This window comes from Stomoxys calcitrans, chromosome 4, assembly GCF_963082655.1.
Source record: "Stomoxys calcitrans chromosome 4, idStoCalc2.1, whole genome shotgun sequence".
NCBI classification, from domain to species: domain Eukaryota; kingdom Metazoa; phylum Arthropoda; class Insecta; order Diptera; family Muscidae; genus Stomoxys; species Stomoxys calcitrans.
Genome location: NC_081555.1, coordinates 36,106,816 through 36,132,590, shown reverse-complemented (window position 1 = coordinate 36,132,590; position 25,775 = coordinate 36,106,816). Strand labels below are relative to the sequence as shown.

At 40.4% G+C, this 25,775-nt stretch overlaps 1 protein-coding gene across 7 annotated transcripts in view; it reads right to left on the bottom strand.

Annotated features, from left to right (window-relative positions):
- LOC106084839 (uncharacterized) overlaps positions 1-25,775 on the bottom strand; it is a 299,433-nt gene that overhangs the window by 67,500 nt on the left and 206,158 nt on the right. For all 7 annotated transcript variants that reach the window (XM_059366723.1, XM_059366722.1, XM_059366725.1 and 4 more), the window contains 6 exons: positions 18,477-18,630; positions 17,908-18,031; positions 13,490-13,721; positions 10,621-11,991; positions 7,194-7,399; positions 1,616-2,042 (listed from right to left, as the gene is read on the bottom strand). In XM_059366723.1, the coding sequence (XP_059222706.1) occupies positions 1,616-2,042; positions 7,194-7,399; positions 10,621-11,991; positions 13,490-13,721; positions 17,908-18,031; positions 18,477-18,630 (2,514 nt within the window). The remainder of the gene's footprint in view (positions 1-1,615; positions 2,043-7,193; positions 7,400-10,620; positions 11,992-13,489; positions 13,722-17,907; positions 18,032-18,476; positions 18,631-25,775) is intronic.

Here is a 25,775-nt window from a genome sequence, read left to right as displayed (position 1 = left end):
ATCTAGAACTGGTCATATCGAAAAGTTTACTCGACTATTGCAGTGTGTATCAAGCGGAGATTCTTGCAATTAAGTAAGTGATGGAGGGCTACGATATAATGTCATTACGACGATTGGCATAAATATCTTCTCAGACAGCCATGCAGCCCCTAATATACCTGGAGAATGTACTTCTGATCAAAAAAAACCCCTTCGACTGTTATGAATCTCTCAACGAGATGGCTGTACAGTTCAAAGTTCACCTGTTCTGGGTGCCGGGCCACAGGGATATGTCAAGGAATTGTAAAGCGGATCAACTTGCGAGACTATGAACTACCCTACACATTCCAGGGATACTGGAATCTGTGGGTATGCCTCTATCGACATGTAAGCTAAGTTTTCATTAGCAGACCCGTGGGACAACGAATGATAGATGGTCAAAAAGAGGGGGCTGTCAGCATTCCAAACCTCTGTGGCCTATTCTAGACTCGAAGAGGGTACTGCCTTGCTATCATTGGCTTGAACAGATGTCTCAGTCGTTGTGTCCGTCATGACAGGACACTGTCTAGTCGGGAAACATGCTGACAGACTGAAGGTTGCCAGCAACGACTTTTGCAGAAGATGTGAGGACATGGAAGAAGAAGAGACTTTAGAGCACCTCCTGTGTGTGTGTCCCGCACTAGCAGTCAGAAGGAGTTCCACTTTAGGTTCTCATTTCCTTTAGAAGCTGTCTGAGTTAGCGGATGTGAACATTCGAAAGTTGTTGGACTTTTTAAAGCGATCTGGGTGGTTCAACGGTAGGAACTAGAAGGCATCTTCCTTCTTCTGTTCCTGTGGTATCACAAAGGACGAAAACGTCTATGTGAGTCTGATGGAGGACTCCGTAGCGCAGAGGTAAGCATGTCCGCCTATGACGCTGAACGCCTGGGTTCGTATCCTGGCAACATTTGTGACGTACTTTGCCATGTAAAACTTCTCTCCAAATAGGTTTCGCACTGCGGCACGCTGTTCGACTCGGCTATAAAAAGGAGGTCCCTTATCATTGAGCTTAAACTTGAATCGGACTGCACTCATTGATATGCGAGAAGTTTGCCCCTGTTCCTTAGTGGAATGTTCATGGGCAAAATTTGCATTATTTGCAATCTAATATGAGCCTAAACATTCTTCTTTCTGTTTAACGGAGGGACTAGTTCTGCATTATTTTCATTATGGGTAGAAATGTACCCAAAAGAGTAGAGTTGTCTCAGAAAATTTTAGTTTGGGTTAGGAAAGAAGGGAAAATGTTCTTCCCACATTCTATGCACGCCATCTTTACTTGTTATGTGTGTGTGTGACAGAGGCATTTTATCCCAAACGGTTGCTAGCTGCTCCCCTAATTGACTTTACTTAAATACTCTTGCCGAAATGAACATTCACGAGTTAAGAAATGAGCAAATGACCAACATAATTAATTCACTAGCTCAATTTTCGTTTTGTTTTGTATAGAGTTGTCCTCAAGGAATACAGCAGTGCTATAAAGAAACCCTCTTGCCCAAAATGAGTTACAAATCTAAACAAATAATGTCAGTTCATTGTTATTTTGTACCATGTAGTGCATATTCCATCATATATCCCACTACTCATTATTCATACTTACCCCATTGCAAGCGCACTGTACAGTTAAGGTTGGCTATGGATTTGGCAGTGGTACGTTGACGTATATACAACGTGTTCAGATAGGAGGTTATGTACACAGGTGGTGGATCTGTGGGTCGGGTCACATAGAGCTGTTGCTGCTGCTGCTGCTGCTGTTGGCGCAATAGAAACTCGGCAATCGTTGTTGTTGAAGCCCATGCCGATGTTGTATCCATGTGGCCATCGGCCAGATGGCTGCCAATGACAACGTCATTGTTCAGCTGAAACTCCCCTGGGCCAGTGCTGGCGTGAAACAATTCAGGCTGTTGCATGTGGTAGTTGGTTGTGAAGTAGCTGTCGTCGAGTGGACTGCCCGTGTGGACATTAGCATATTGAAATTTGCATAGTTGCCACTTGGTTCCATTATTGTCGGCATAATTATCATATACCTAAAATGAGCAAAAAGAAAGCATTTGCATTACATTACATGAGCCATGCCATAATTATTTGGCATTTCAATCTCATTATGGCTAACTAATTTTGAAAATTATATAAAAAGGAATTTTTAATTTTAATTTATGCGATTGGATATTCAATTCAATGTAGTAGGTATTTGTGTGGCAAATACCAAGGGGTGAATAATAACCTCGTAAAAGCAATAGAAGTTCAGGGAAAACAAAATCAGAACATACTACTATATATAGAGACTTCGAACGGCCAAATAAAGGCAATTTTTTAATAAAAATTTTATAAAAATTTTTGTAAAGTCAAAAAAAAAAAGAATTTTTTAAGGTAAAGTCTTATCAAATGTTTTGTAAACCTTAGGTTAGGTTAATCCGCCCCATGCCATTATGGACATACACCTAAGCCAGTAATAAGCTCGTTTTAAGCTCTGAAAACTATAAAGTAACCTCTAACAAGTCAAAACACGTTAAGTTCGGCCGGGCCGAACTTTGGATACCCACCACCTCGGGTATATATGTAAACCACCTTTCGATATGAACCAAATCGAGAGATCGGTCTATATGGGGGCTATATTCAAATCTAGACCGATCTGTGCCATATTGCAAAAGTTTGTCGAGGGGCTTAATTTAACTAACTGTCCCAAATTTCGGCGACATCGGACAATAAATGAGCTTTTTATGGGCCCAAAACCTCAAATCGAGAGATCGGTCTATATGACAGCTATATTCAAATCTGAACCGATTTGGGCCAAATTAAAGATGAATATCGAAGGGCCTAACACAACTCACTGTCCCAAATTTCGGCGACATCGGATAATAAATGCGCCTTTTATGGGTACAAAACCTTAAATTGAGAGATCGGTCTATATGGCAGCTATATTCAAATCTTCACCGATCTGTGCCATACTGCAGAAGTATGTCGAGGGACTTAACACAATTTACTGTCCCAAATTTCGGCAACATCGGATAATAAATGCGCCTTTTATGGGCCCAAAACCTCAAATCGAGAGATCGTTCTATATGGCAGCTATATTCAAATCTGGACCGATCTGTGACAAATTGAAGAAGTATGTCGAGGGACTTAACACAATTTACTGTCCCAAATTTCGGCGACATCGGATAATAAATGCGCCTTTTATGGGCCCAAAACCTCAAATCGAGAGATCGGTCTATATGGCAGCTATATCCAAATCTGGACCGATCTGGGCTAAATTGACGATGAATATCGAAGGGCCTAACACAACTCACTGTCTCAAATTTTGGCAAAATCGGACAATAAATGAGCTTTTTATGGGCCCAAAACCTCAAATCGAGAGGTCGGTCTATATGGCAACTATATCCAAATATGGACCGATCTAGGCCAAATTGACGACAAATATCGAAGGGCCTAACTCAACTCACTGTCCCAAATTTCGTCGAAATCGGACAATAAATGCGCCTTTTATGGCCCCAAAACCCTAAATCGAGAGATTGGTCTATATGGCAGCTATATTCAAATCTGAACCGATCTGTGCCATATTGAAGAAGTATGTCGAGGGACTTAACACAACTTACTGTTCCAAATTTCGGCAACATCGGACAATAAATGAGCCTTTTATGGGCCCAAAACCTCAAATCGAGAGATCGGTCTATATGGCAGATATATCCAAATCTGGACCGATATGAGCCAAATTCCAAAAAAAAATATCGAAGGGCCTGACACAACTCACTGTTTTAAATTTTGGCAAAATCGGACAATATATGCGCCTTTCATGGACATAAAACCTCAAATCGAGAGATCGGTCTATATGACAGCTTTATCCAAATCTGGACCGATCTGTGCCATGTTGCAGGAAGATGTCGAGGGGCTTCAAATAACTCGCTGTCCCAAATTTCGGCGACATCGGATAATAAATGCGCCCTTTATGGACCCAAAACCTTAAATCGAGCGAAACCTTAAATGGCAGCTATATCCAAATCTCGACTGATCTGAACCAAATTAAAGAAGGAATTCGACGGGCCTAACATAACTCATTGTCACAAATTTCAGCAAAATCGGATAGTAAATGTGTCTTTTATGGGCTTAAGACCCTAAATCGGCGGACTGGTCTATACGGGGGCTATATCAAGATACAATCCGATATATCTCATTTCCGAACTTAACCTGTTTAGGGACAAAAAACGAACCTTTGCAAAATTTCAGCTCAATATCTCAATTTTTAAAGACTGTAGCGTGATTTTAACAGCCAGACGGACGGACATGGCTAGATCGTCTTAGATTCTTACGCTGATCAAGAATATATGTAATTTATAGGGTCGGAAATGTATATTTCGATGTGTTCCAAACGGAATGGCAAAATTAATATACCCCCATCTTTCGGTGGTGGGTATAAAAAGAAAATGTTAAGTTAGGAATACCGTGATACCTACAAAAACCCTCATTGATTTAAAAACCACTCCCCTAAGTTGGTTCAAGTCGGGTATTGTGTCCCTACCTAAGTACCGGTATCTGTTAATCGCGAAAACCTTGCAATGACAAAGGAAATGCTCCAACGTTTCATCATCTTCCCCGCATGCCCTACACATGCTATCACTTGCCGCACCGATTTTACATAAGCGAGCTCGTAGTCCCATGTGTCCCGTTAGGAAACCACTAGCTATATTGACCTCCTTCTTGCTTCCTTTCAGTAATAGCCTCGTCTTCTCACGATCTGGATCCCCCCATAAGATTTTCGCCGTCCTAATGACCGTTTCGCTGTTCCACAATGTTGCATGCGCATTCTTCGCCTATTCCCTTAACTCGGACTACGTCGATACGAAAGGCTTCGGGTTAACCAAGTTTATTGACGGCAGTCCTCTGTCCTTCACCGCCAAATCGTCTGCCCTTTCATTTCCCCTTACTACGATATGGCCCGGCAACCAAACAATGCGTATTTTGCCATCCCCAAGGATGACCTTAATTTCCTTCTAACACTGCAAGTCTGTACGTGACCTTACCGTCCTGGTTGTTATTGCGCTTATGGCAATTTTACTGTCGCTAAAGATGTTCACACTCGACGTCCTCGCGTTAGCACCACACCACCTCACGCATCCGCGATCGCCCGGATCTACGCCTGCAGGACCGTATTATCGTCAGGCAGTCTAAAGCAGATCTCAGTCCCTGGGTTCTCGATGTAAACCCCCAGGCCCACTTTGTCCTCTAGCTTTGATCCATTCGTGTAACATGGTCCTTCAGATGGCAATACTAGGGTTCCGTCAATCCAAGACTGTGCCGATGGCAGCAGTCCCTCCCACTCAATCTCAAGTGTCGCCTCAGGTATCCGATCGGGAACCCCTTCCCTTCCTTCCAGGTTTCCTATCGTCGCCTCGATTATACCGCGATGATATGAGCTGCTCCCATTCTCTATCCATTCTCCCATCGCCTTAAATCGCCTTAAGTCCTACAGCCGCAGTGGCTGCCTCACACTTAATCTGTATGTCAATAGGTCGGATATCTAGAATAGTCTCCAGCGCCCTATTGGGCGTGGTCTTCATCGCTCCGTCTATGCCAAGACAACATGTTCTCTGAACCTGTTGTATGATCCTTATGTTTCACTTTTTCTTCATAGCAGTCCATCAAACTACTGAGGCGTAAGTATTGGTGTAATCACGCTCCTGTAGAGCCAGTGGACTATCCTAGGATTCGGGCCCCATTTCGAGCCTATGTCCCGTCTACCTAGTGCCCAACATCTGTGAGCCTTCCTAGTAAGCTCCTGCATGTGACACTTCCAATTCAGTTTCCTGTTCAAGATCACTCCTAAGTATTAGACCTTCTCAGATATCGAAATCGTCTTATTGAGGAAATGTGGTGCCTTAAATTGTCCCACCTTCGTCTTCGTCGTGAACAGGCATATATCAGTCTTCTTTGGGTTAACATTGAGACCTTTGGGTCTAGCCCAGTCATACGCCATATGCAAGACCCTTTCGGCCCTTTCGCATAGCTCGTTCGGATCCTTACCCCCTTAGAAGTATTATAACATCATCATCGGATTCAAATAACTCCTCAGTCAGCATTCGTAATAGGTCATTTATGGTGGTCACCCATAAGAGTGGCGATAAATATATATATAAATATATTTATGGGACACATAATTTATCCACCTGTTCCTTAGCATATGGTTTATCCAGTCTCTAAGGAGTAAGTAAGGTACTGCTCTAAGGATTGGATCAGTGTGTCGCTCCGCACATTGTTAAAGGCCCCTTGATGTCAATGCATACTAGGGCGTACGTTTTGGCATCGAAGAATTCTACTATTTATGCACAATTTTGTGCAGGGCAGTCTCCACCGACCTTTCCTTGACATAGGCATGCTGTTTGTATTAGAGCAGTTCGCTGGATGTCCTACTCTGTATCATACGTTCTATGGTTTTGAGTAGAAAGGTTGTAAGGCTTATGGGTCTGTAGGCCTTTGGTGTCGCATAACTTGCCTTGTCGGACTTGGGTATAAACACCACCCTTGCCTCCTGTCAGGCTTTCGGAGTCCTAGGCACGCTGTGAAAACATTGGCCAGATAGTCTGCTTCTTTCTGTAGTAACGCCGGAAATAATCCATCAGGTCCGGGTGACTTAAATGATTTGAAGCTCCTCAAGGATTCCTTTACCAGAAATTCCGTTACTATAAACCTTCGAACAAGGTCATTATTCCAAGATTCGGGTGTCTCCGTGAGTCCCGTCGTATCCTGTGGGAAAAGGGGTTTTCATCAAAAGTCTCAACATGTTCTCCGCTGTCTCTGCTCTCACTCCCATGTCGTCTACTAAAGTTTCAATTTGGACATGAATTTTTGAGAGAAACTTTTTTATCTTGGCGGCGTCATTAACGCTATCGACCTTTTCGCAGAAAAGCTTCCAGGAGGCACTTGTTGTCGCTTTGGTAAATCTTAGTTTTAATAAAAAGTTCCCTGAACAAAAATTTCGATAAAATATTTTCTAAAAAGAATAATTTCAACTACATTTTCTCTGGTTACAAAATTTGAATTAAATATTCTTTATAAAGAATTTTTTTCCCGTTTCCTCTATTTTCTTCATGAATCTCAATGAATTGAAATATCCTTAATTTTTTTTTTTTTTGTTTATGTATTGCTGTAATACCTGAGTCACTTTAGCTTGTGCTGATACATACCTCTATAATGTTGTTGTCCGGACATCCATTCTCAGAGAATTCCACATCATGCAATTCCAAAAGGATATTATGACCAAAAGGGGCCACCAAGTGCTGCGTAAAGTCAACGTTTTCCGGCATATCGTGCGGAAAGTTTAACTGGTACAGATGTCCGGTATCATTGGAGGTCAGTTTGATAATGCGTTCACGCTTTTCCATTTGTCCAACTGCAAAGAGAGAAAAATGAAGGGATAATGTGAAGAATATTCCAAAAGTTGAAAATTTAAATTGTTGCGTTTTGTTTGTTACTCTGTTCCGTACAGACACAAAAATCTGGTGAAAATAGGGTACTTTATTTTTTGATATCCAAAGGGGAGAGCGGACCCTCCCCCTTACCATAATTTTTAAAAACGACAGATCTTGGAGATGGGTGCACCTATTTAAGCAAAATTTTGTATGCCGCCTTATGGTAACCCAGAAACACAAAATTGTTATACCTCTATGGGGTTAAATATTCTGGGGGGACGCCCCACCCAAAAACCCCTCCAAATGAACATGTTTGCCGATTGCAACAATATGGGTATCAAATGAAAGGTTTTCAAGAGTAGAGTAAGAACTTGGCATAAATATGTTACCCTTAGTGTCGTAAGGGTCCCCCACTTCCAAAAACACAACCCAACAGGACACTTTTTTCCGCTTTGGGCAATATGGATATCAAATGATAGGTATTTAAAAGTAAAGTACAAAATCTGACATCAAAAATTATTCCTTGATGTCTGAGGGCCCTCCCCACCCCCAAAACCCCCAGCAGAACACATTTACCGATTGAAACAATATGGATATCAAAGATAGGTATTTAAAAGTAGAGTAAAAAACTAATATAAAAATGTATTCCTTGGTGTCTGAGGCGCCTCATTACTCCCCAAAACCCCTCAACAGGACATGTATACCGATTGGAATAATATGGGTATCAAATCAAAGGTGTTTAGAAGTTGAGTAGACATCTGTTATAAGAATTTGGTCCGACGTGTCTACGGGGCTCTCTCCAACCCCGAAATGGGCATGAATGTCCAACGTCACAAAATGGGTATCAAATGAAAGGTCTTTGGGAGTTCACTACGAATCTGGTATACACATTTGGGACACAGACTGGGAACGGTCCACCCACTTAATTGAATTCAAAAGGACATGTTCAAGCGGGATAATATGTGAATTAAAAGAAAGGTCCATGTCAATAGAGTTCGAATCTAATGTTTTTATAAGGATTCAAGTATGTGGGACACATTCTGTTTTCCTGCCGTTCAGCAAGACGAGATAGCAACAATTAAGGACTCAAATAAATTGTCTCTTGGGTCTTAGCGTCGGGGAGACCAACCCTATCAGCCCAATAAAAACAACACCAAACTGTCATGCAGAACGACTGAGAATATATTGCACTCAAATGATAGGACGTGTCAGAGGGCAATCTCCCTCCACCTATCCTACCCAAAAAAAGGAATTAAAAATATTTATACGAAGACAGATCATGATAGAATAGAAAAGCAGTGAAAGGTCTTTAGTAGTAGAGTACACTTTTTATATCCTCCAGTACAGGATGGGGGTATAATAATTTTGTCATTCGGTTTGTAACTCCTCGAAATATTCGTCTAAGACCTCATTTTATGTCAATCTAGATTTGTCCGTCCGTCTGTCTGTCTGTTGAAATCACGCTACAGCCTTTAAAAATAGAGATATTGAGCTGACAGTTTGCACAAATTCTTTGTTTGTCCATAAGCAGGTTAAGTTCGATAATGGGCTAAATCGGACTATATCTTGATATAGCCCCCATATAGACTGATCGACCGATTTTGGGTCTCAGGCCCATAAAAGCCACATTTATTATCCGATTTTGCTGAAATTTGGGACAGTGAGTTGTGTTAGGCCCTTCGTCATTATTCGTCAATTTGGCTCAGATCGGTCCAGCTTTGGATATAGCTGCCATATAGACCGTTCCTCCGATTTAGGGTCTTAGGCCCAGAAAAGCTATATTTATTATCCGATTTCGCTGAAATTTGGTACAATGAGTTGTGTTAAACCACTCGACATTCTTCATCAATTTGGCCCAGATTGGTCCAAATTTGGATATAGCTGCCATATAGACCGATCCTCAGATTTAGGGTCTAAGGCCCATAAAAGCCATATTTATTATCAGATTTTGCCGAAATTTGGGACAGTGAGTTGTCTTAGGCACTTCGACATCCTTCGTCAATTTGGCTCAGATCGGTCCAGATTTGGATATAGCTGCCATATAGACCGATCCTCCGATTTAGGGTCTTAGGCCCATAAAAGTCACATTTATTATCAGATTTTTCTGAAATTTGGGACAGTAAGTTTTCTAAGGCCCTTCGACATCCTTCTTCAATTTGGCTCTGATCGGATCAGATGTGGATATAGCTGCCATATAGACCGATCTCTCAATTTAAGGTTTTGGGCCCATAAAAGGCGCATTAATTGTCCGATGTCGCCGAAATTTGGGACAGTGAGTTAAGTTAAGCCCCTTGATATACTTCTGCAATATCGCACAGATGGGTCCACATTTGGATATAGCTGCCATATAGACCGATCTCTCGGTTTTAGATTTTGGGGCCATAAAAGGCGCATTTATTGTCCGATGTCGCTGAAATTTGAGACAGTGAGTTGTGTTAGGCTCTTCGACGTCCTTCTTCAATTTGGACCAGATCGGTCCAGATTTGAATATAGCTATCATATAGACCGATATCTCGATTTAAAGTCTTGGCCCCATAAAAGGCGCATTTATTGTACGATTTCGCCGAAATTTGACATAGTGACTTATGTTAGGCTTTTCGACATCCGTGTCGTATATGGTTCGGATCGGTTTATTTTTAGATATAGCTACTAAAATTTTGTTTTACACAATTGAACAATGACTTGTACTTATAAGTATTTGGTCCAAACCGGAACATATTTCGATATAGCTGCTATGGGGCATAAGGTGTGCATTTTCCCCGGATTTTGACGAAAGGTGGTTTACATATATACTCGAGGTGGTGGGTATTCGGCCCAGCCGACCTTAACGCCTTTTTACTTGTTTTTCTTTGTTTCAATATTATCAGGAGCAGGATTACCATATGTTCTTAAATTTTCGAGTATTGTCTCAATTTCAATTTGTCCAGGATCGTTAGAAGACACCATTGTGCGATGACTTCAAGTCCATTAGATACTGTAATAATACTGTAATAATTTCCTCAATGAACCTCAGTACCCATTGAACTACTCCGTCCAATGACCCCGTCCGACGACATCACTAATCGGAAAACTGGTTAAAACTTTTATATGAGGATTATACGGGCACTGGATTAATAACCGCACCCTCTTTTCAACCTTTCCTAACCTATACTGCTATTGTGGTTATTGCTATACAACATATTCAACGGAATATTCTACTTACCTGTGTGAAAAATCGCCTGAAAACCTTTGCCCCTGGGATGTTGACCCGTACGAAATTGCACACGCAATTGTTCCTTTAAGCTGACAAACATGCCATCGTTGACATGTTCGGGTATCTCAAAAGGTCGAAATGCTCCATTGCCCAAATCGACTTCAAGCATGGCATCCTGCAGAAAGTCATACTCGATTATTTCCAGCCACACTCGTTTGCCCACCGGTGCCTGTATCACAAAGGCACAATTCAAATTGTTGAGCAAAAAATGTGGATAATTCGGACTGGCTATGGTGCCCTCGCGTGAGGTCAGAGTGCGCAGAGGGCAACCCGAGACATCAATGGCCTTCCAGATGGCCGCAAATCCCAGGCTGGTCATGGAATAATCGCTGTGAAAATTCAACATGACCTCATTGCTGCTGGAGACAAAATCGAATTTGGACATGTTGGACTCGTGGGTGCCACACCAGCGTACATAGGGCAAAAAGGTTTGGGCATTCTCAGGCGGTGGTATTGTATTCTCACCCACAATGGTGCTGCGGCGATGGCGTCTACCATTAGCCCCATGCTCATGGTCTGACTTCCGTTTATGGCGTTTGGCCAACACCCGGTTATGTTGATGCTCCCCCAAAGTTTTGTTTTTCTGCCTATGTGCTGTTTTGTGGTGTTTTTTCCTGTTGTCGAATTTTTTGTTTACCCCCCTGGTGTGGTCGTTTTGTGACAGCCTTACGGGGTTTAACTGCTCCACGCTTTTGTGTTTCATCCATGCATGATGAAAATTAATTTCCTTGTTGCGTCTCCTGCGATGCTTGAGCGGGTGGTGCAATGTGTGTGCTTGCAGTTTGGCAGTGTTTCCTTTGTGGAGCGTCGCTTTGTCAATGCTGCGTCGTAATCTTCGTTTAAAGCGTTGCTCTGGATATTCTGACAATTTATTTCTATTATCATTCGTGCCACTACCTCGCAGAGTGGTTTCATTATCGTTTTCATAGTCATCATCGGCTTCATTGTTGCCATTGTCAGCAACATTGGTTTGCTCAAGTGCCTCGGCTGCCATAATGGCATCCACATTGGAGGAAATAATGTCACTGTCGCCACCAACACCAACACCACCACCATTACCATCTTCAGCATCCTCATTATCACCTTCATATGCGGTGAGTTGCTCGGCTGACATTAGCATGGCCATTGGCACAACATTCGCTCCAGGCTCCAGAGTTATCTTCGACACACTATCATAATCCTGTATGCTGATGAAGTCATAAAGGCATTCATCTTGTGGCTCCAAGTCAATTTTCTGAAACTGCACAATAATCCTCATACGCTCCGGAGCCTTGATGTGTATCCAGTAGTTTATGTTCAGAGGATACGTATTGGGATATGCTGAGAAATGGGAGGAAATGATAAAAAGTTAAGAAGTGATCATTAGTAACAGATGGAGTGTGACTAAGTATGAAGCAAATAAGCCAGCAAAGGGATATTGGAAACTTTGCGATACCATTACCATTGGTGTTCAAGGTAACGATTATATAAGCAAATGTAAGGATTATTAACACAGGATGCAAGTCTCCCGATTTGACTTAACGAACTTGCAATCCTCAAAGTTAAGTAGTGAGTAATACAAGCCTTATGGTTGGAGATGGGCATCAACCAAAAAATATCCACATATTGGGTATTTACCCGAAAAATTTTCCATAACTACCCAGTGTGCCTGGAGGCCACCGTAGCGCAGAGGTTACCATGTTCGCCTGGGTTAGAATCCTGGCGAGACCATCAGAAAAAATTTCCAGCGGTGCTTTTCCCCTCCTAATGCTGGCAACATTTGTGAGGTACTATGCCATGTAAAACTTCTCTCCAAAGAGGTGTCGCACTGCGGCACGCCGTTCGGACTCGGCTATGAGAAGGAGGCCCCTTATCATTGAGCATAAACTTGAATCGGCCTATGACGCTGAACGCCTGGGTTCGAATCTTGGCGAGACCATCATGAAAAAATTTTCAGCGGTGGTTTTCCCCTCCTAATGCTGGCAACATTTGTGAGGTACTATGCCATGTAAAACTTCTCACCAAAGAGGTGTCGCACTGCGGCACGCCGTTCGGACTCGGCTATAAGAAGGAGGCCCCTTATCATAGAGCATAAACTTGAATCGGCCTATGACGCCTGAATGCCTGGGTTCGAGTCCTGGCGAGACCATCAGAAAAAATTTTCATCGGTGGTTTTCTCCTCCTAATGCTGGCAACATTTGTGAGGTACTATGCCATGTAAAACTTCTCTCCAAAGAGGTGTCGCCCTGCGGCACGCCGTTTGGACTCGGCTATAACATGGAGGTCCCTTATCATTGAGCATAAACTTGAATCGGACTGGACTCATTGATATGTGAGAAGTTTGCCCCTCTTCCTTAGTGGAATACTCATGGGAAAAATTTCCAATTTTATCCAGTGTGCCTATTTTTATTGGGTATTTAGTGGTTAGCAGCCCATCTCTAACCAGGATGAGTACCTTTTACTCAAAGCTGGCTTAACTGTCAATTCAACATCTATGACCTTCTGAATGAAGTAATTTTCAGCAATCATTTAATGTCCATATACTACCAACACGGAGAAGTACTCTTCAAAGTACCAAAATTTTTAGTCCCTCATTTAATTTTCTGTTCAAATGGCAATGTGTATGTCAAGACATGAGGGATTTCAAATGTATGCCCGGAGCAACAGCAACATTGCTTTACAAGTGAAAAACCATGCATGCATTTGATTTGTCCCAATTTGAGGCATACCATTGCTGTTGTTGTACAAGAAACCATGCAGCTGCCAATGTCCCTGAACTCCTTTAGAAGCGGCCAACAAAAAACAAAAGGGCCACAACTAAAACTCAACTCATACATACCTGGAGAAACGAGACGTCCTTCTGTGCCGGTCACAGTAAAGTTACTAAAAGCAAAACTACCAAACGATTCCTTTGGTTTCTTGCACACATAGCCACCCACCTTACTGCACTTTTGTGATTGCCAATACAAGCCTGATGGCAACATGGGTGTGGGTGACATCTTCCATTGCAATCCCATGCATATGGCATCCGCAGGAAATGTTTCAAATTGACCCTGGCCAGGTAACCAGCCCTGCAAACGAAAATAGAAAAAAAAACAAATTCAATGGGGGGAAACGATTTGAAATGTTGTAACACATGCCGGGATCAGGTGTATGTATGGTACATTTTTAAGGGGTTTTTAAGCATTTCCTATATGAATAATATGATGAAATGTGTGTGCATATGAAAGTGTAGTTGTAGTTTAATGTGGTACTTTAAAACGCTCTTGGATTACTGCACATGCGGATGCTTTTAATTGACAGTTCTCAGAGACACAGCAGTACTATGGCAACAAAATTAACCTTGGAATATTTAGAAGAATTTCATAAAAATTAAAAAACTTTCATTCAGACAAACTCGAAAAAATTTGAACAAACCAGCAAGAGCGAGCTAAGCTTGGCCCGGCCGAATCTTATATATCCTCCACCATGGATCGCATTTGTCGAGTTCTTTTCCCGGTATCTTTTTTTAGGCAAACATATGATAAAAGGAAAGAATTGCTATGATATTGGAGCTATGATATCAAGTTATCGTCAAGAAGTAAAATAGGGAGATCGAGTTATATGGGAGCTGTATCAGGCTATAGACCGATTCAGACCATAATTGACACGTATGTTGAAGGCCATGAGAGAAATCGTTGTACAAAATTCAAAAATCGGGCTATATTTGAATATAGCTGTCATATATACCGATAGCGATACGGTGGAGGCCACCATGTCCGACTATGACGCTGAACGCCTGGGTTCGAATCCTGGCGAGACCGTCAGAACAAATTTTCAGCGGTGGTTTTCCCCTCCTAATGCTGGCAACATTTGTGAGGTACTATGCCATGTAAAAAGAGGAGTGGCCACTGCGGCACGTCGTTCAGACTCGCCTATATCGCCCTTATCATTGAGCTTAAACTAGAGTCGGACTGCATTCATTGATATGTGAAAAGTTTGTTACTGTTCCTTAGTGGAATGTTCATGGGCAAAATTTGCATATACCGATATCTCGATTTATGTCCTTGCGTTCATAAAAGGTGCATTTAGTACCCGATTGGCATAATGAGATGTGTTAAGCTCTTCAATTTACATGTTCAATATGGCTCAGATTATTCTAAATTTTGTTATAGCTGCCATATAGAATGATCTCCCGATACATAGTTTCTTGTCCATGAAAGGCACATTTAATATAAAATTTCGCTGAAATTTAAAACAGTGGCCTATGCTAGGCTTCTCGACATCCGTGCCTAAAATAGTTTCGATTGGTCTGTTTTTTGGATACAGCTGCCAAATATATCGATAACCCCATTTTAATTTTGGACCCATAAAAGCAGATTTTATTACTCGCTTTCGCTGAGTTTTGGCACAGCGAGCTGTATTAGGCCCTTCGATGTTTGAGTTTAATTTGACCCCCATCGGGTTATATTTGGATATAGCTACCATAAAGATCGATTTCCTGATTTAAGGTATTGAGCTCCTAAAAGGCACATTTATTATCGGATTTCGCAGAAATTTGGCATAGTGTAAGGCTTCTCGTTATACGGTTTAGATCAGTCTATATTTAGATATAGCTGCCATAAGAACTTAACGGACCATATTTGGATATGACTGCTATGGGTTCATAAATGATACATTTTTCACATATAGGTATTCAAAATTCGGCCCGGCTGAACTTAGCAAGCTTTTGCTTGTTATACCCAGCACCATAGGATGGGGTTATACTTATCTAGTCATTCCGTTTCTAACACCTCGAAATATTCGTTTGAAATCCCATAACATGTTCTTGATCGTGTCGACGTTTTGAGTCGATCTAGCTATGTCCGTCCGCCTGTCGAAATCACCATAGTAGTCGAACGTATACAGCTATCCACTTGAAATTTCGCACACATACTTAATATTGATGTATGTCATTGAGGATAGCCAATGGGCCATATCGGTTCAGGTTTACATATAGCTCCCATATAAACCGATCTGTCGATTTGACTTCTTGAGTCCCTGAACGAGGCAATTTTGTAATTGGATTGCCGCAATTTTTGACCGAATAGGCTGAAATTTTAAGACGGTTAAGACTTCCCACAACTGTGTTAAGTATGGTCCGAATCGATCTATAAACTGATATAGCTCCCATATAACCTGATCTACCGATTTGACTTCTTGAGTCCCTACAAGCCACAATTTTCGTCCGATTTGGCTGAAATTTGGCATGTAGTGTTCTGTTATGATTTTCTTCAACTGTGCTAAGTACGATCTAAATCGGTCTATATCCTAATATAGCTTCCATATAAACCGATCTCGCGATTTGACTTCTTGAGCCCCTGGAAGCCACGATTTTTATCCGATTTGTGTGAAATTCTGCACGCGGTGTTTCGTTATTACTTTCAAAAACCGTGCCAAGTATGGTTAAAATCGGTCTATATTCTGATATAGCTCCCATATAAACCGATCTCCCGATTTGTCTTCTTGAGTCCTTATAAATCTCAAATTTTTGTCCGATTTGACTGAAATTTTGCATGTGGTGTTCCGATATGACTCCCAACGATTGTGTTAAATACGGTCTGAATCAATCTATAATCTGATACAGCCGCTGTATACTATATAAACCGATCTCCCGATTTGACATCATGAGCCTTTGGGTTAAATTAGGTTGAAAAGAGGGTGGAGGGGACATAATGAGCCCTTGGGGGGATCATGAGCCCTTGGCGGGATCGTGAGCTCTTGGGGGGATCATGCGCTCTTGGGGGGATCATGAGCCCTTGGGGGGATCATGAGCTCTTGGGGGGATCATGAGCCCTTGGGGGGATCATGAGCCTTTGGGGGGATCATGAGCCCTTGGGGGGATCATAAGCCCTTGGGGGGATCATGAGCCCTTGAGGGGATCATGAGCCCTTGGGGGGATCGTGAGTCCTTGGGGGGGGGGTCATGAGCCCTTGGGGGGATCATGAGCCCTTGGGGGGATCATGAGCCCTTGGGGGGATCATGAGCCCTTGGGGGGATAATGAGCCCTTGGGGGGATCATGAGCCCTTGGGGGGATCATGAGTCCTTGGGTTAGGTAAGGTTGAAAAGAGGGTGCAGATATTAACCCAGCCCCATGCCACTATGGACATACACCTAAGCCAGTATTCGGCTTGTTGTGAGCTCTAAAAACTATAAAGTAACCTCTAAAAAGAAATTTTGAAGTAAGGAAATCCGTGCTACTTACAAAATCCTGAATTGTTTTCAATACCACTCCCCTAAGTTGGTTCATGTGTGGTATTGTGTCCTCACCTAAGTGCCGGTATCTGTTAGACACGATAGCCAGGCAATGACAAAGGAAATGCTGCAACGTCTCATAATCTTCCCCGCATGATCTACACATGCTAACACTTGCCGCACCGATTTTACATAAGTGAGCTCGTAGTCCTATGTGTCCCGTTATGACACCAATAGCACCTCCTTCTTGCTTTCTTTCAGTAATAGCCTCGTCTTCTCACGATCTGGACCAACCCCCCCCCCACCCCCATAGGATTTTCCTCGTCCTAACGACCGTTTCGTTGTACCACAATGTTGCTTGCGCATTCGTCGCCCACTCCCTTAACTCGGACTGCGTCGACCCGAAAGGGCTCGGGTTAACTAAGCTTATTAACGGCCTCTGGCCTTCACTACCAAATCGTCTGCCCTTTCATTTCCCCTTACTCCGTTAGGGCCCGACACCTAAACGATGAGGATTTTTCCATCCCCAGAGAAGGCGTTAATCTCCTTCTTACATGAGCCCTAACAAGCTGAAATTTTTGTCCGATTTTGCTGAATTTTTGCATGTGGTGTTCTGTTACGACTTCCACCAACTGTGCCAAATACGATCCAAATCAGTCTATAACTTGATTTGCTAAAGGGCACAATTTTATTGTTCATACCAAACTTCAGTCAAACCAGCATAAATTACAGTTTCTAGGAACCGTAGAAGAATGATAGAGGGACCGGTCTGCATGGGGTCCCTCTATCATCCTTTTTCGGTTCCTAGAAGCTTTAATTTTTGCTGGTTCGACTGAAGTTTGGTATGAACAAAAAAATTGTGCCCTTTAACAATATTTATTTTGTATTCACTTTTAGCAGAATCCATGGTGGTGGTTTCCCAAGAATCGGCTCGGTCGAACTTATCATGCTTTTACTTGGTTTTCTTCCCCTACTTTAAACGTGTCAATAGTGTTGGTGTATATTAAGGTGTTTTAAGCTCACACACACACATACATACATACCTGGAAGATCATTTTTGAACCATCCGTCCATTCGAACTGAAGATTTTTCTCCAACTCAGCACCCAACCAATAAATCAGTTGTGGTGAATAGTCAATTTGATTGCGGATATTGGATGTTATAAATCTATGTTGGTTATCGTTGTTGTTGCCGTTCGTTGTGTTATTGGTGTTAGCAGTTATCCAGGCATCCATATTTGAAGAGGAAATGATAAAATTGGTGAAAAAAAGCCAAAAGTTGTTAAAATTTTATGAGAGAAATAAATTTGTTACAGATTGGTCATAGATACTTTAAGTTTGTATGTAATTTTCGGGCGATGGTCATAAGAACTATGGGGATTTTTGTAGGGTAGGGATACATTGTATAGGGTTATATTACTGCCATTTTAGGTAAAATACAATATTTCGTCAATATAATGGCGAATTTGGTTGTTTAAAGAAAGTTTTCATTTATTTATGAATATCTATTAACCCATACCAGGCCGTAGGAACTTTAATTTTCTGCTTTTATTTCTGCAATACATGGTCTTTTCCCAAAGCTGCCTCTATGTGCAAATGCATTTATCTCTCACCTGTGCTCGTCTGCCGATGACACCGATGTCAAGCTGGCGCCCATGCCCCGGCACACCTGCTGTGCGGTATTCCAATCTACTTCCGGATAGGAAACAAACAAATAGCATGACCCATTGTATGGTTTCAAGCGTTCATTGGAACATTCAGAAGCAGCTGCAAATATATGAATAAATGAAATGTTCAATATCCCATATTGGGGCAAAAATTAATTTCGCGAATATTGGTTTTTGCCATAAATCAATGTTCTCTTCTTTTTTTTTTTTTGAATAACAAACAAAAAACATAGACTAGGAAAAAAACTATTTTAGAGCCAGATTTGCAAAGAAAAGGACAGCCAATAGTGTGCAAATATTAAAGGCAAACAAATACAACACACACACACATACACAGATGCAGAGAGATAGATAGAACTGTGAAATACAAATACAGTTTAGTAGTGTTTTTGCCAGATGGTGCATAAATATTTTAGTGAAATTTAATTAAATTAACATTCATTAAGTGAAATGCTCTAATAGATTTTTTTTGCTGGAAAACATGCATAAAGAGTGCGCAAAAAACACTGTAAAAATTATTTACTTAAGTTTTAGTAGTATCTGCAAACAAAATAAAATATTTATGTAGTGTTTTTCTGCTTTTTTTATAATTGCCAAAAAAGTATGAAAGTAAATATGTGTGTTGAAGGTGCCGAGAAATGAATAAAGTGCAGGTTGAAAGGTTTTTTTAATAAAAGAAAATGCATAAAAGCTTTGCCATTTTAGAGAAATTGGTTTTTTAAAAAAATATTAGCCCACTCAGTTTGCTTAAAAGGCCTTATATTCGATGAATATGTTAAACCAGAATACATTAAATTTTTTAGTTTATGCCTTAGGTTGGATGGTTAGGTTTAAGTGTAGGTCTGCAATCAGAATAACTTAGAAGTTTTCGTCCAGTGAGATACCTAAACAAGTGAAAAAGCATTTGGATACCACCACCTCGGGTATATATGAAAACCCCCTTTCGTCACAATCCGATGAAAATTGGATAACTTAGGCATCCAAAATCGACACGAATATTGAGTGGTCTAATAAAATTAAGTCTCTGTTTAATTTTATATTTCAAATTTCAATAAAATCGGGTAATAAATAAAGCTTTTAGGAGCTTCAGACCCTTAATCGGGACATGGGTCTATATGGCAGCTATATCTAAATATAGTCCGATCTGAACCATATTTGGGTCAGATAGCGGATGGCCTAAAACTACTTACTGTTTCAAATTTCAGCGAAATCGGTTAAAAAATAAAGCTTTTATGGGCTTCAAACCCTTGATCGGCAGATCGGTCTATATGGCAGCTATATCTAAATATAAACCGATCTGAACCATATTTGGGTCAGATAAAAAGAGGCTTAAGATAACCCTCTGTTTCAAATTTCAGCGAAATCGGATAAAAAATAAAGCTTTTATGGGTTTTAGACCCTTTATCGGGAGATCGGTCTATATGGCAGCTATATCTAATTATAGTCCGATCTGAGGCATATTTGGATCCTATATTAGGAGATATAAAACTATTCAATGTTTCAAATTTCAGCGAAATCGGTTAAAAAATAAACCTTTTATGGGCTTTAGACCCTTTATCTGGAGATCGGTCTATATGGCAGCTATATCTAAATATATTCCGATTTGATCAATATTTAAGTCAGATATAAGGAGGCTTAAGATAACCCTCTATTGCAAATTTCAGCGAAATCGGTTAAAAATAAAGCTTTTATGGGCTTTAGACCCTTTATCTGGAGATCGGTCTATATGGCAGCTATATCTAAATATACTCCGATCAGAGCCATATTTGGATCCTATTGTTAGGAAGCGTAAAACTACTCAATGTTTCAAATTTCAGCGAAATCTGATAAAAAATAAAGCATTTATGGGTTTTAGACCCTTTATCGGGAGATCGGTCTATATGGCAGCTATATCTAAATATAGTCCGATCTGAAGCATATTTGGATCCTTTATTAGGAGATGTAAAACTATTCAATGTTTCAAATTACAGCGAAATCGGTTAAAAAATAAAGCATTTATGGGCTTTAGACCCTTTATCTGGAGATCGGTCTTTATGGCAGCTATATCTAAATATACTCCGATTTGATCCATATTTAAGTCAGATATAAGGAGGCTTAAGATAACCCTCTATTGCAAATTTGCAGCGAAATCGGTTAAAAATAAAGCTTTTATGGGCTTTAGACCCTTTATCTGGAGATCGGTCTATAAAGCAGCTATATCTAAATATAGTCCGATTTGATCCATATTTAGGTCAGATATCAGAGAGCTTAAGATAACCCTCTGTTTCAATTTCAGCAAAATTGGGCAATAAATAAAGCTTTTATGGGCTTCAAACCCTTTATCGGCAGATCGGTCTATATGGCAAGATATATCTAAATATAGTCCGATTTGATCCATATTTAGGTCAAATATCGGAAAGCTTGAGATAACCTTCTGTTTCAAATTTCAGCGAAATCGGATGAAAAATAAACCATTTATGGGCATAAGACCCTTGATCGGAAGATCGGTCTGTATGGCAGCTATATCTACATATAGACCGATCTAAACCATAATTGGGTCAGATGTCAGGAGGCCTAAAATAACCCACTGTTCCAAATTTCAGCGAAATCGGATGAAAAATAAAGCATTTATGGGCTTTAGACCCTTCATCGGCAGATCGGTCTATATAGCAGCTATATCCAAATATGGTCTGATTTGGCCCGCTCAAGAACTCAACCAACGTGCGTCAAAAAGACGTATCTGTGCCAAATTTCAGCTTAATATCTCAATTTTTGAAGTCTATAGAGTGATTACAAAAGACGGACGGACAGACGGATGGACGGACAGGCACACGGACATCTTTATATCGTCTTAGAATTTTACGACGATCCAAAATATATATACTTTGTAGGGTCGGAAATTGATATTTCGATGTGTTGCAAACGGAATGACTAAATGAATATACACCCTATCCTACGGTGGTAGGTATAACAAGTAAAAAGGCGTTAAGTTCGGCCGGGCCAAACTTTGGATACCCACCACCTCGGGTATTATGTAAATCACCTTATATCAAAATCCGGTGTATATTGTATACCTTATGTCCATAGCAGTTTTATCGAAATATATCGTTTTGGAAGCTATAACTAAAAATAAACCGATCTGAACCATGTGCGACACGGATGTCGGAAAGCCTTCAACAACGAACTGTCCCAAATCTCGGCGAAATCGGACAATAAATGCGCCTTTTATGGGCCCAAAACCTAAAACCGAGAGATCGGTCTATATGGCAGTTATATTCAAATCTGGACCGATCTGAGCCAAATTAAAGAAGGACGTCAAAGAGCCTAATACAACGAACTGTCCCAAATCTCGGCGAAATCGGACAATAAATGCGCCTTTTATGGGCCCAAAATCTAAAACCGAGAGATCGGTCTATATGGCAGTTATATTCAAATCTGGACCGATCTGAGCCAAATTGACGAAGGACGCCGAAGAGCCTAACGCAACTCATTGTCTCAAATTTCGACAAAATCGGAAAATAAATGCGCCTTTTATGGTCCTAAAACCTAAAACCGAGAGATCGGTCTACAGGCAGCTATATCCAAATCTGGACCGATCTGAGCCAAATTGGCGAAGGATGTCGAAGGGTCTAACACAACTCACTGTCCCAAATTTCAGCAAAATCGGATAAAATGGGCCTAAGACCTTAAATCGGAGGATCGGTCTATATGGGGGCTATATCAAGATATAGTCCGATATAGCCCATCTTCGAACTTAACTTGGTTATGGGCAAAAAAAAAAAATCTTTGCAAAGTTTCAGTTCAATATCTCTATTTTTAAAGACTGTAGGGTGATTTCAACCGACAGACGGACGGACATGTCTAGATCGTCTTGGATTTTTTCGCTGATCAAGAATATATATACACATCATCCAAAACAGATATGTATATATATATATATGGCTGTAGGTTCGGACGACTTCACTCCCCACGTACCCCCTTCCACCTTTCCCGAAACAACCGAAACGGGAAACTTTACAGTGGGACCTTTTTCAAAATTCTCCACGAAAACGCTGTTTAAAAGTACAATATTACCATTTAACATTTTGTCATGCCTGATCGTCTCTAAAGCAACAGCGCAGCATCATCTCTATGATTTGAACGAATGTTTCTGCTCCTTTAAGCCTTCCCAGGTGTTTGCTCTCTCTCTATTGGTCCTCATTCTTTTATCTATAACCACGTCATTGACGAAATAGGTGTAGGCAAACAATGTCACACGACTCATCAATGAAACGAACAAACATCCAATCGGTCAAATGAGTGGCATGACCTTAATACATGTGACTCATAAGAGTATATCGAGGTCTGTTGCTGAATTGATTTCAGGTTGCGTAATGTGTTGACATCCTTTTTGTTAAATATAAGGCATATCAAAATAATGACACCGCTTGCAGATCTCTGGTCTATACACTACCTGCAGATCCCATTTCCACACATAAACTGTTATAATTTAACAATAATTCCATTAATTTTTTCTACTTAAATTTTAATGGATATTTTCCGTTTAAATATCCTCCTCTGACCACATTAGTTCGTCCAGTACACCCTTTCATTGCATTAGCCATATGTAAAATTGCATTAACATTTGCCAAGGATAATCTCTGTGGGAACATGTGTTCCATGTCACATGTGTACAACATTCAATAATAATCATATTAATTTGTCGTTTTTATACCCTCCACCATAGGATGGGGGGTATACTAATTTCGTCATTCTGTTTGTAACACCTCGAAATATGCGTCTAAGACCCCATAAAGTACAATATATATATTCTTGATCGTGGTGACATTTTAAGTCGAACTAGACATGTCCGTCCGTCCGTCTGTCTGTCGAAAGCATGCTAACTATCGAAGGAGTTAAGCTAGCCGCTTGAAATTTTCCACAAATACTTGTGTAGGTCGGTTGAGATTGTGAATGGGCCATATCGGTCCATGTTTTGATATAGCTGCCATGTAAACCGATCTTGGGTCTTGACTTCTTGAGCCTCCAGAGGACGCAATTATTATCCGATTAGAATGAAATTTTGCACGACGTGTTTCGCTATGACTTTCAACTACTGTGCGATGTATGGTTCAAATCGGTCTATAACCTAATATAGCTGCTATATAAGCCGATTTTGGGTCTCGATTTCTTGAGCCTCTAGAGGGCGCAATTCTTATACGATTGGAATAAAATTTTGCACGACGTTTTTCGCTATGATTTCCAACAACTTTGCTAAGTTAGGTTCAAATCGGTTCATAACCTGATATAGCTGCCATATAAACCGATCTTGGGTCTTAACTTCTTGAGCCTCTAGACGGCGCAATTCTTATCCGATTAGAATAAAATTTTGCATGACGTGTTTTGTTATGACTTCCAACAACTGTATTAAGAATGGATCAAATCGGTCCATAACCTGATATAGCTGCCATATAAACCGATCTTGGGTCTTGACTTTTTGAGCCTCTAGAGGGCGCAATTATTATCCGATTAGAATGAAATTTTGCACGACGTGTTTCGCTATGACTCTCAACAACTGTGCCAAGTATGGTTCAAATCGGTCCATAACCTGATATAGCTGCCATATAAACCGATCTTGGGTCTTGACTTCTTGAGCCTTTAGAGGGCGCAATTCTTATCCGATTGGAATAAAATTTTACACGACGTGTTTCGCTATGACTTTCAACAACTGTGCCAAATATGGTTCAAATCAGTTCATAACCTGACATTGCTGCCATATAAACCTTGCTCTTGGGTCTTGACTTCTTGACAAATGCGTTCCATGGTGAAGGGTATATAATATTCGGCCCGGCCGAATTTAGCACGCTTCTACTTTTTATATGTAACATTAAACCTTTATGAGAATATTGATAGCCCATATAAGAGTATGTATGTATGTGTGCACATACATATCGTACATGAGTGGCTTCATGTGAATCTCTATTTGATATTTGCCAAAGGTAATGATGGCATTACAGTGCTGCAGCAATAACAACATTTAGCTTTTTCATGATTATGACAATCGGTACGCATAAAAGTAAGGCCATAAGGCGCATATATAACCATATTATTAACAACAATTATCATGCAAGTAACACACACACACAAGCACACACACACACATGCAGTATTGTTATAAAGAATCAGAATATTTATTAGATTAAATTTATAAAATATGTAAAGAACATATGTTATTTGCGCTTAACCATTGATAGTTGATAAAAAATAATGTTGTATATAGGCAACAATGAAAGCTTTGATTGATATGCATATATGCTCCATGATCAATATCTGGATTAAGTAAAACATGTAAAATGTGATTGAATTCATTAAGAATTTTTGTGCAAAAATGAAATGTAGTTGACATTTTATTATAATCTACAGTTATATATATATATGAAATAACAATAAAGTCCTTAACATTATACGTATAAGGATATTTGATAAAAAAAAATACATCTTCTACACAGATATGTTACTATGGAGTTAAATATACGTCAATGTAGATGAGGTTCTTGACAATGTGTTGGTATTTTATGGTGTGGTTAGTGAATCTAAACACCGGTTAAACAACATATAGTACTCGTATATATGGAAAGATTGAGGTAATGGTAAATTTTTCAGATACCTACTGTATCCATGATGGGAGGGTTACTGGGGATCACTTTAAAAAATAAATGATAAGAGGCTTCAAATATCAGGGCTTTTGGAGCTTTCGATGCAATAGACATATTGAGAGTTGAAAAAAAAATTAATAAAAAACCAGTTATAGTCCGATTCGGACCAAAAATGAATGCTGAACATTACAGAAGTCATTGTATAATATTTCAGTTCATTCGGATAAGAAAGAGAAGCAAAATCGGATGATCGGTTTATATGGGAGCTGTATCAAGCTTTTGACCAATTCAGACCATATTAGACACGTATGTTGACGATTAAGAGAGAAGCCGTTGTACAAAATTCCTTCCAAATTGTATGAAAATTGCGCCCTCTAGAGGCTCAAGAAGTCAAGATCCCAGATCGGTTTATATGGCAGCTATATCAGGTTATGTACCGATTTTCGCCATACTCAACATAGTTATTGGAAGTCATAACAAAACAAATCGAAATTTCAGCCAAATCGGATAAGAATTGCGACCTCTTTTGGCTCAGGAAGTCAAGATCCAAAATCGGTTTATATGACAGCTATAACAAATTATGAACCGATTTGAATCGTACAAAACACAGTTGTTAAAAGTGATACCAAAA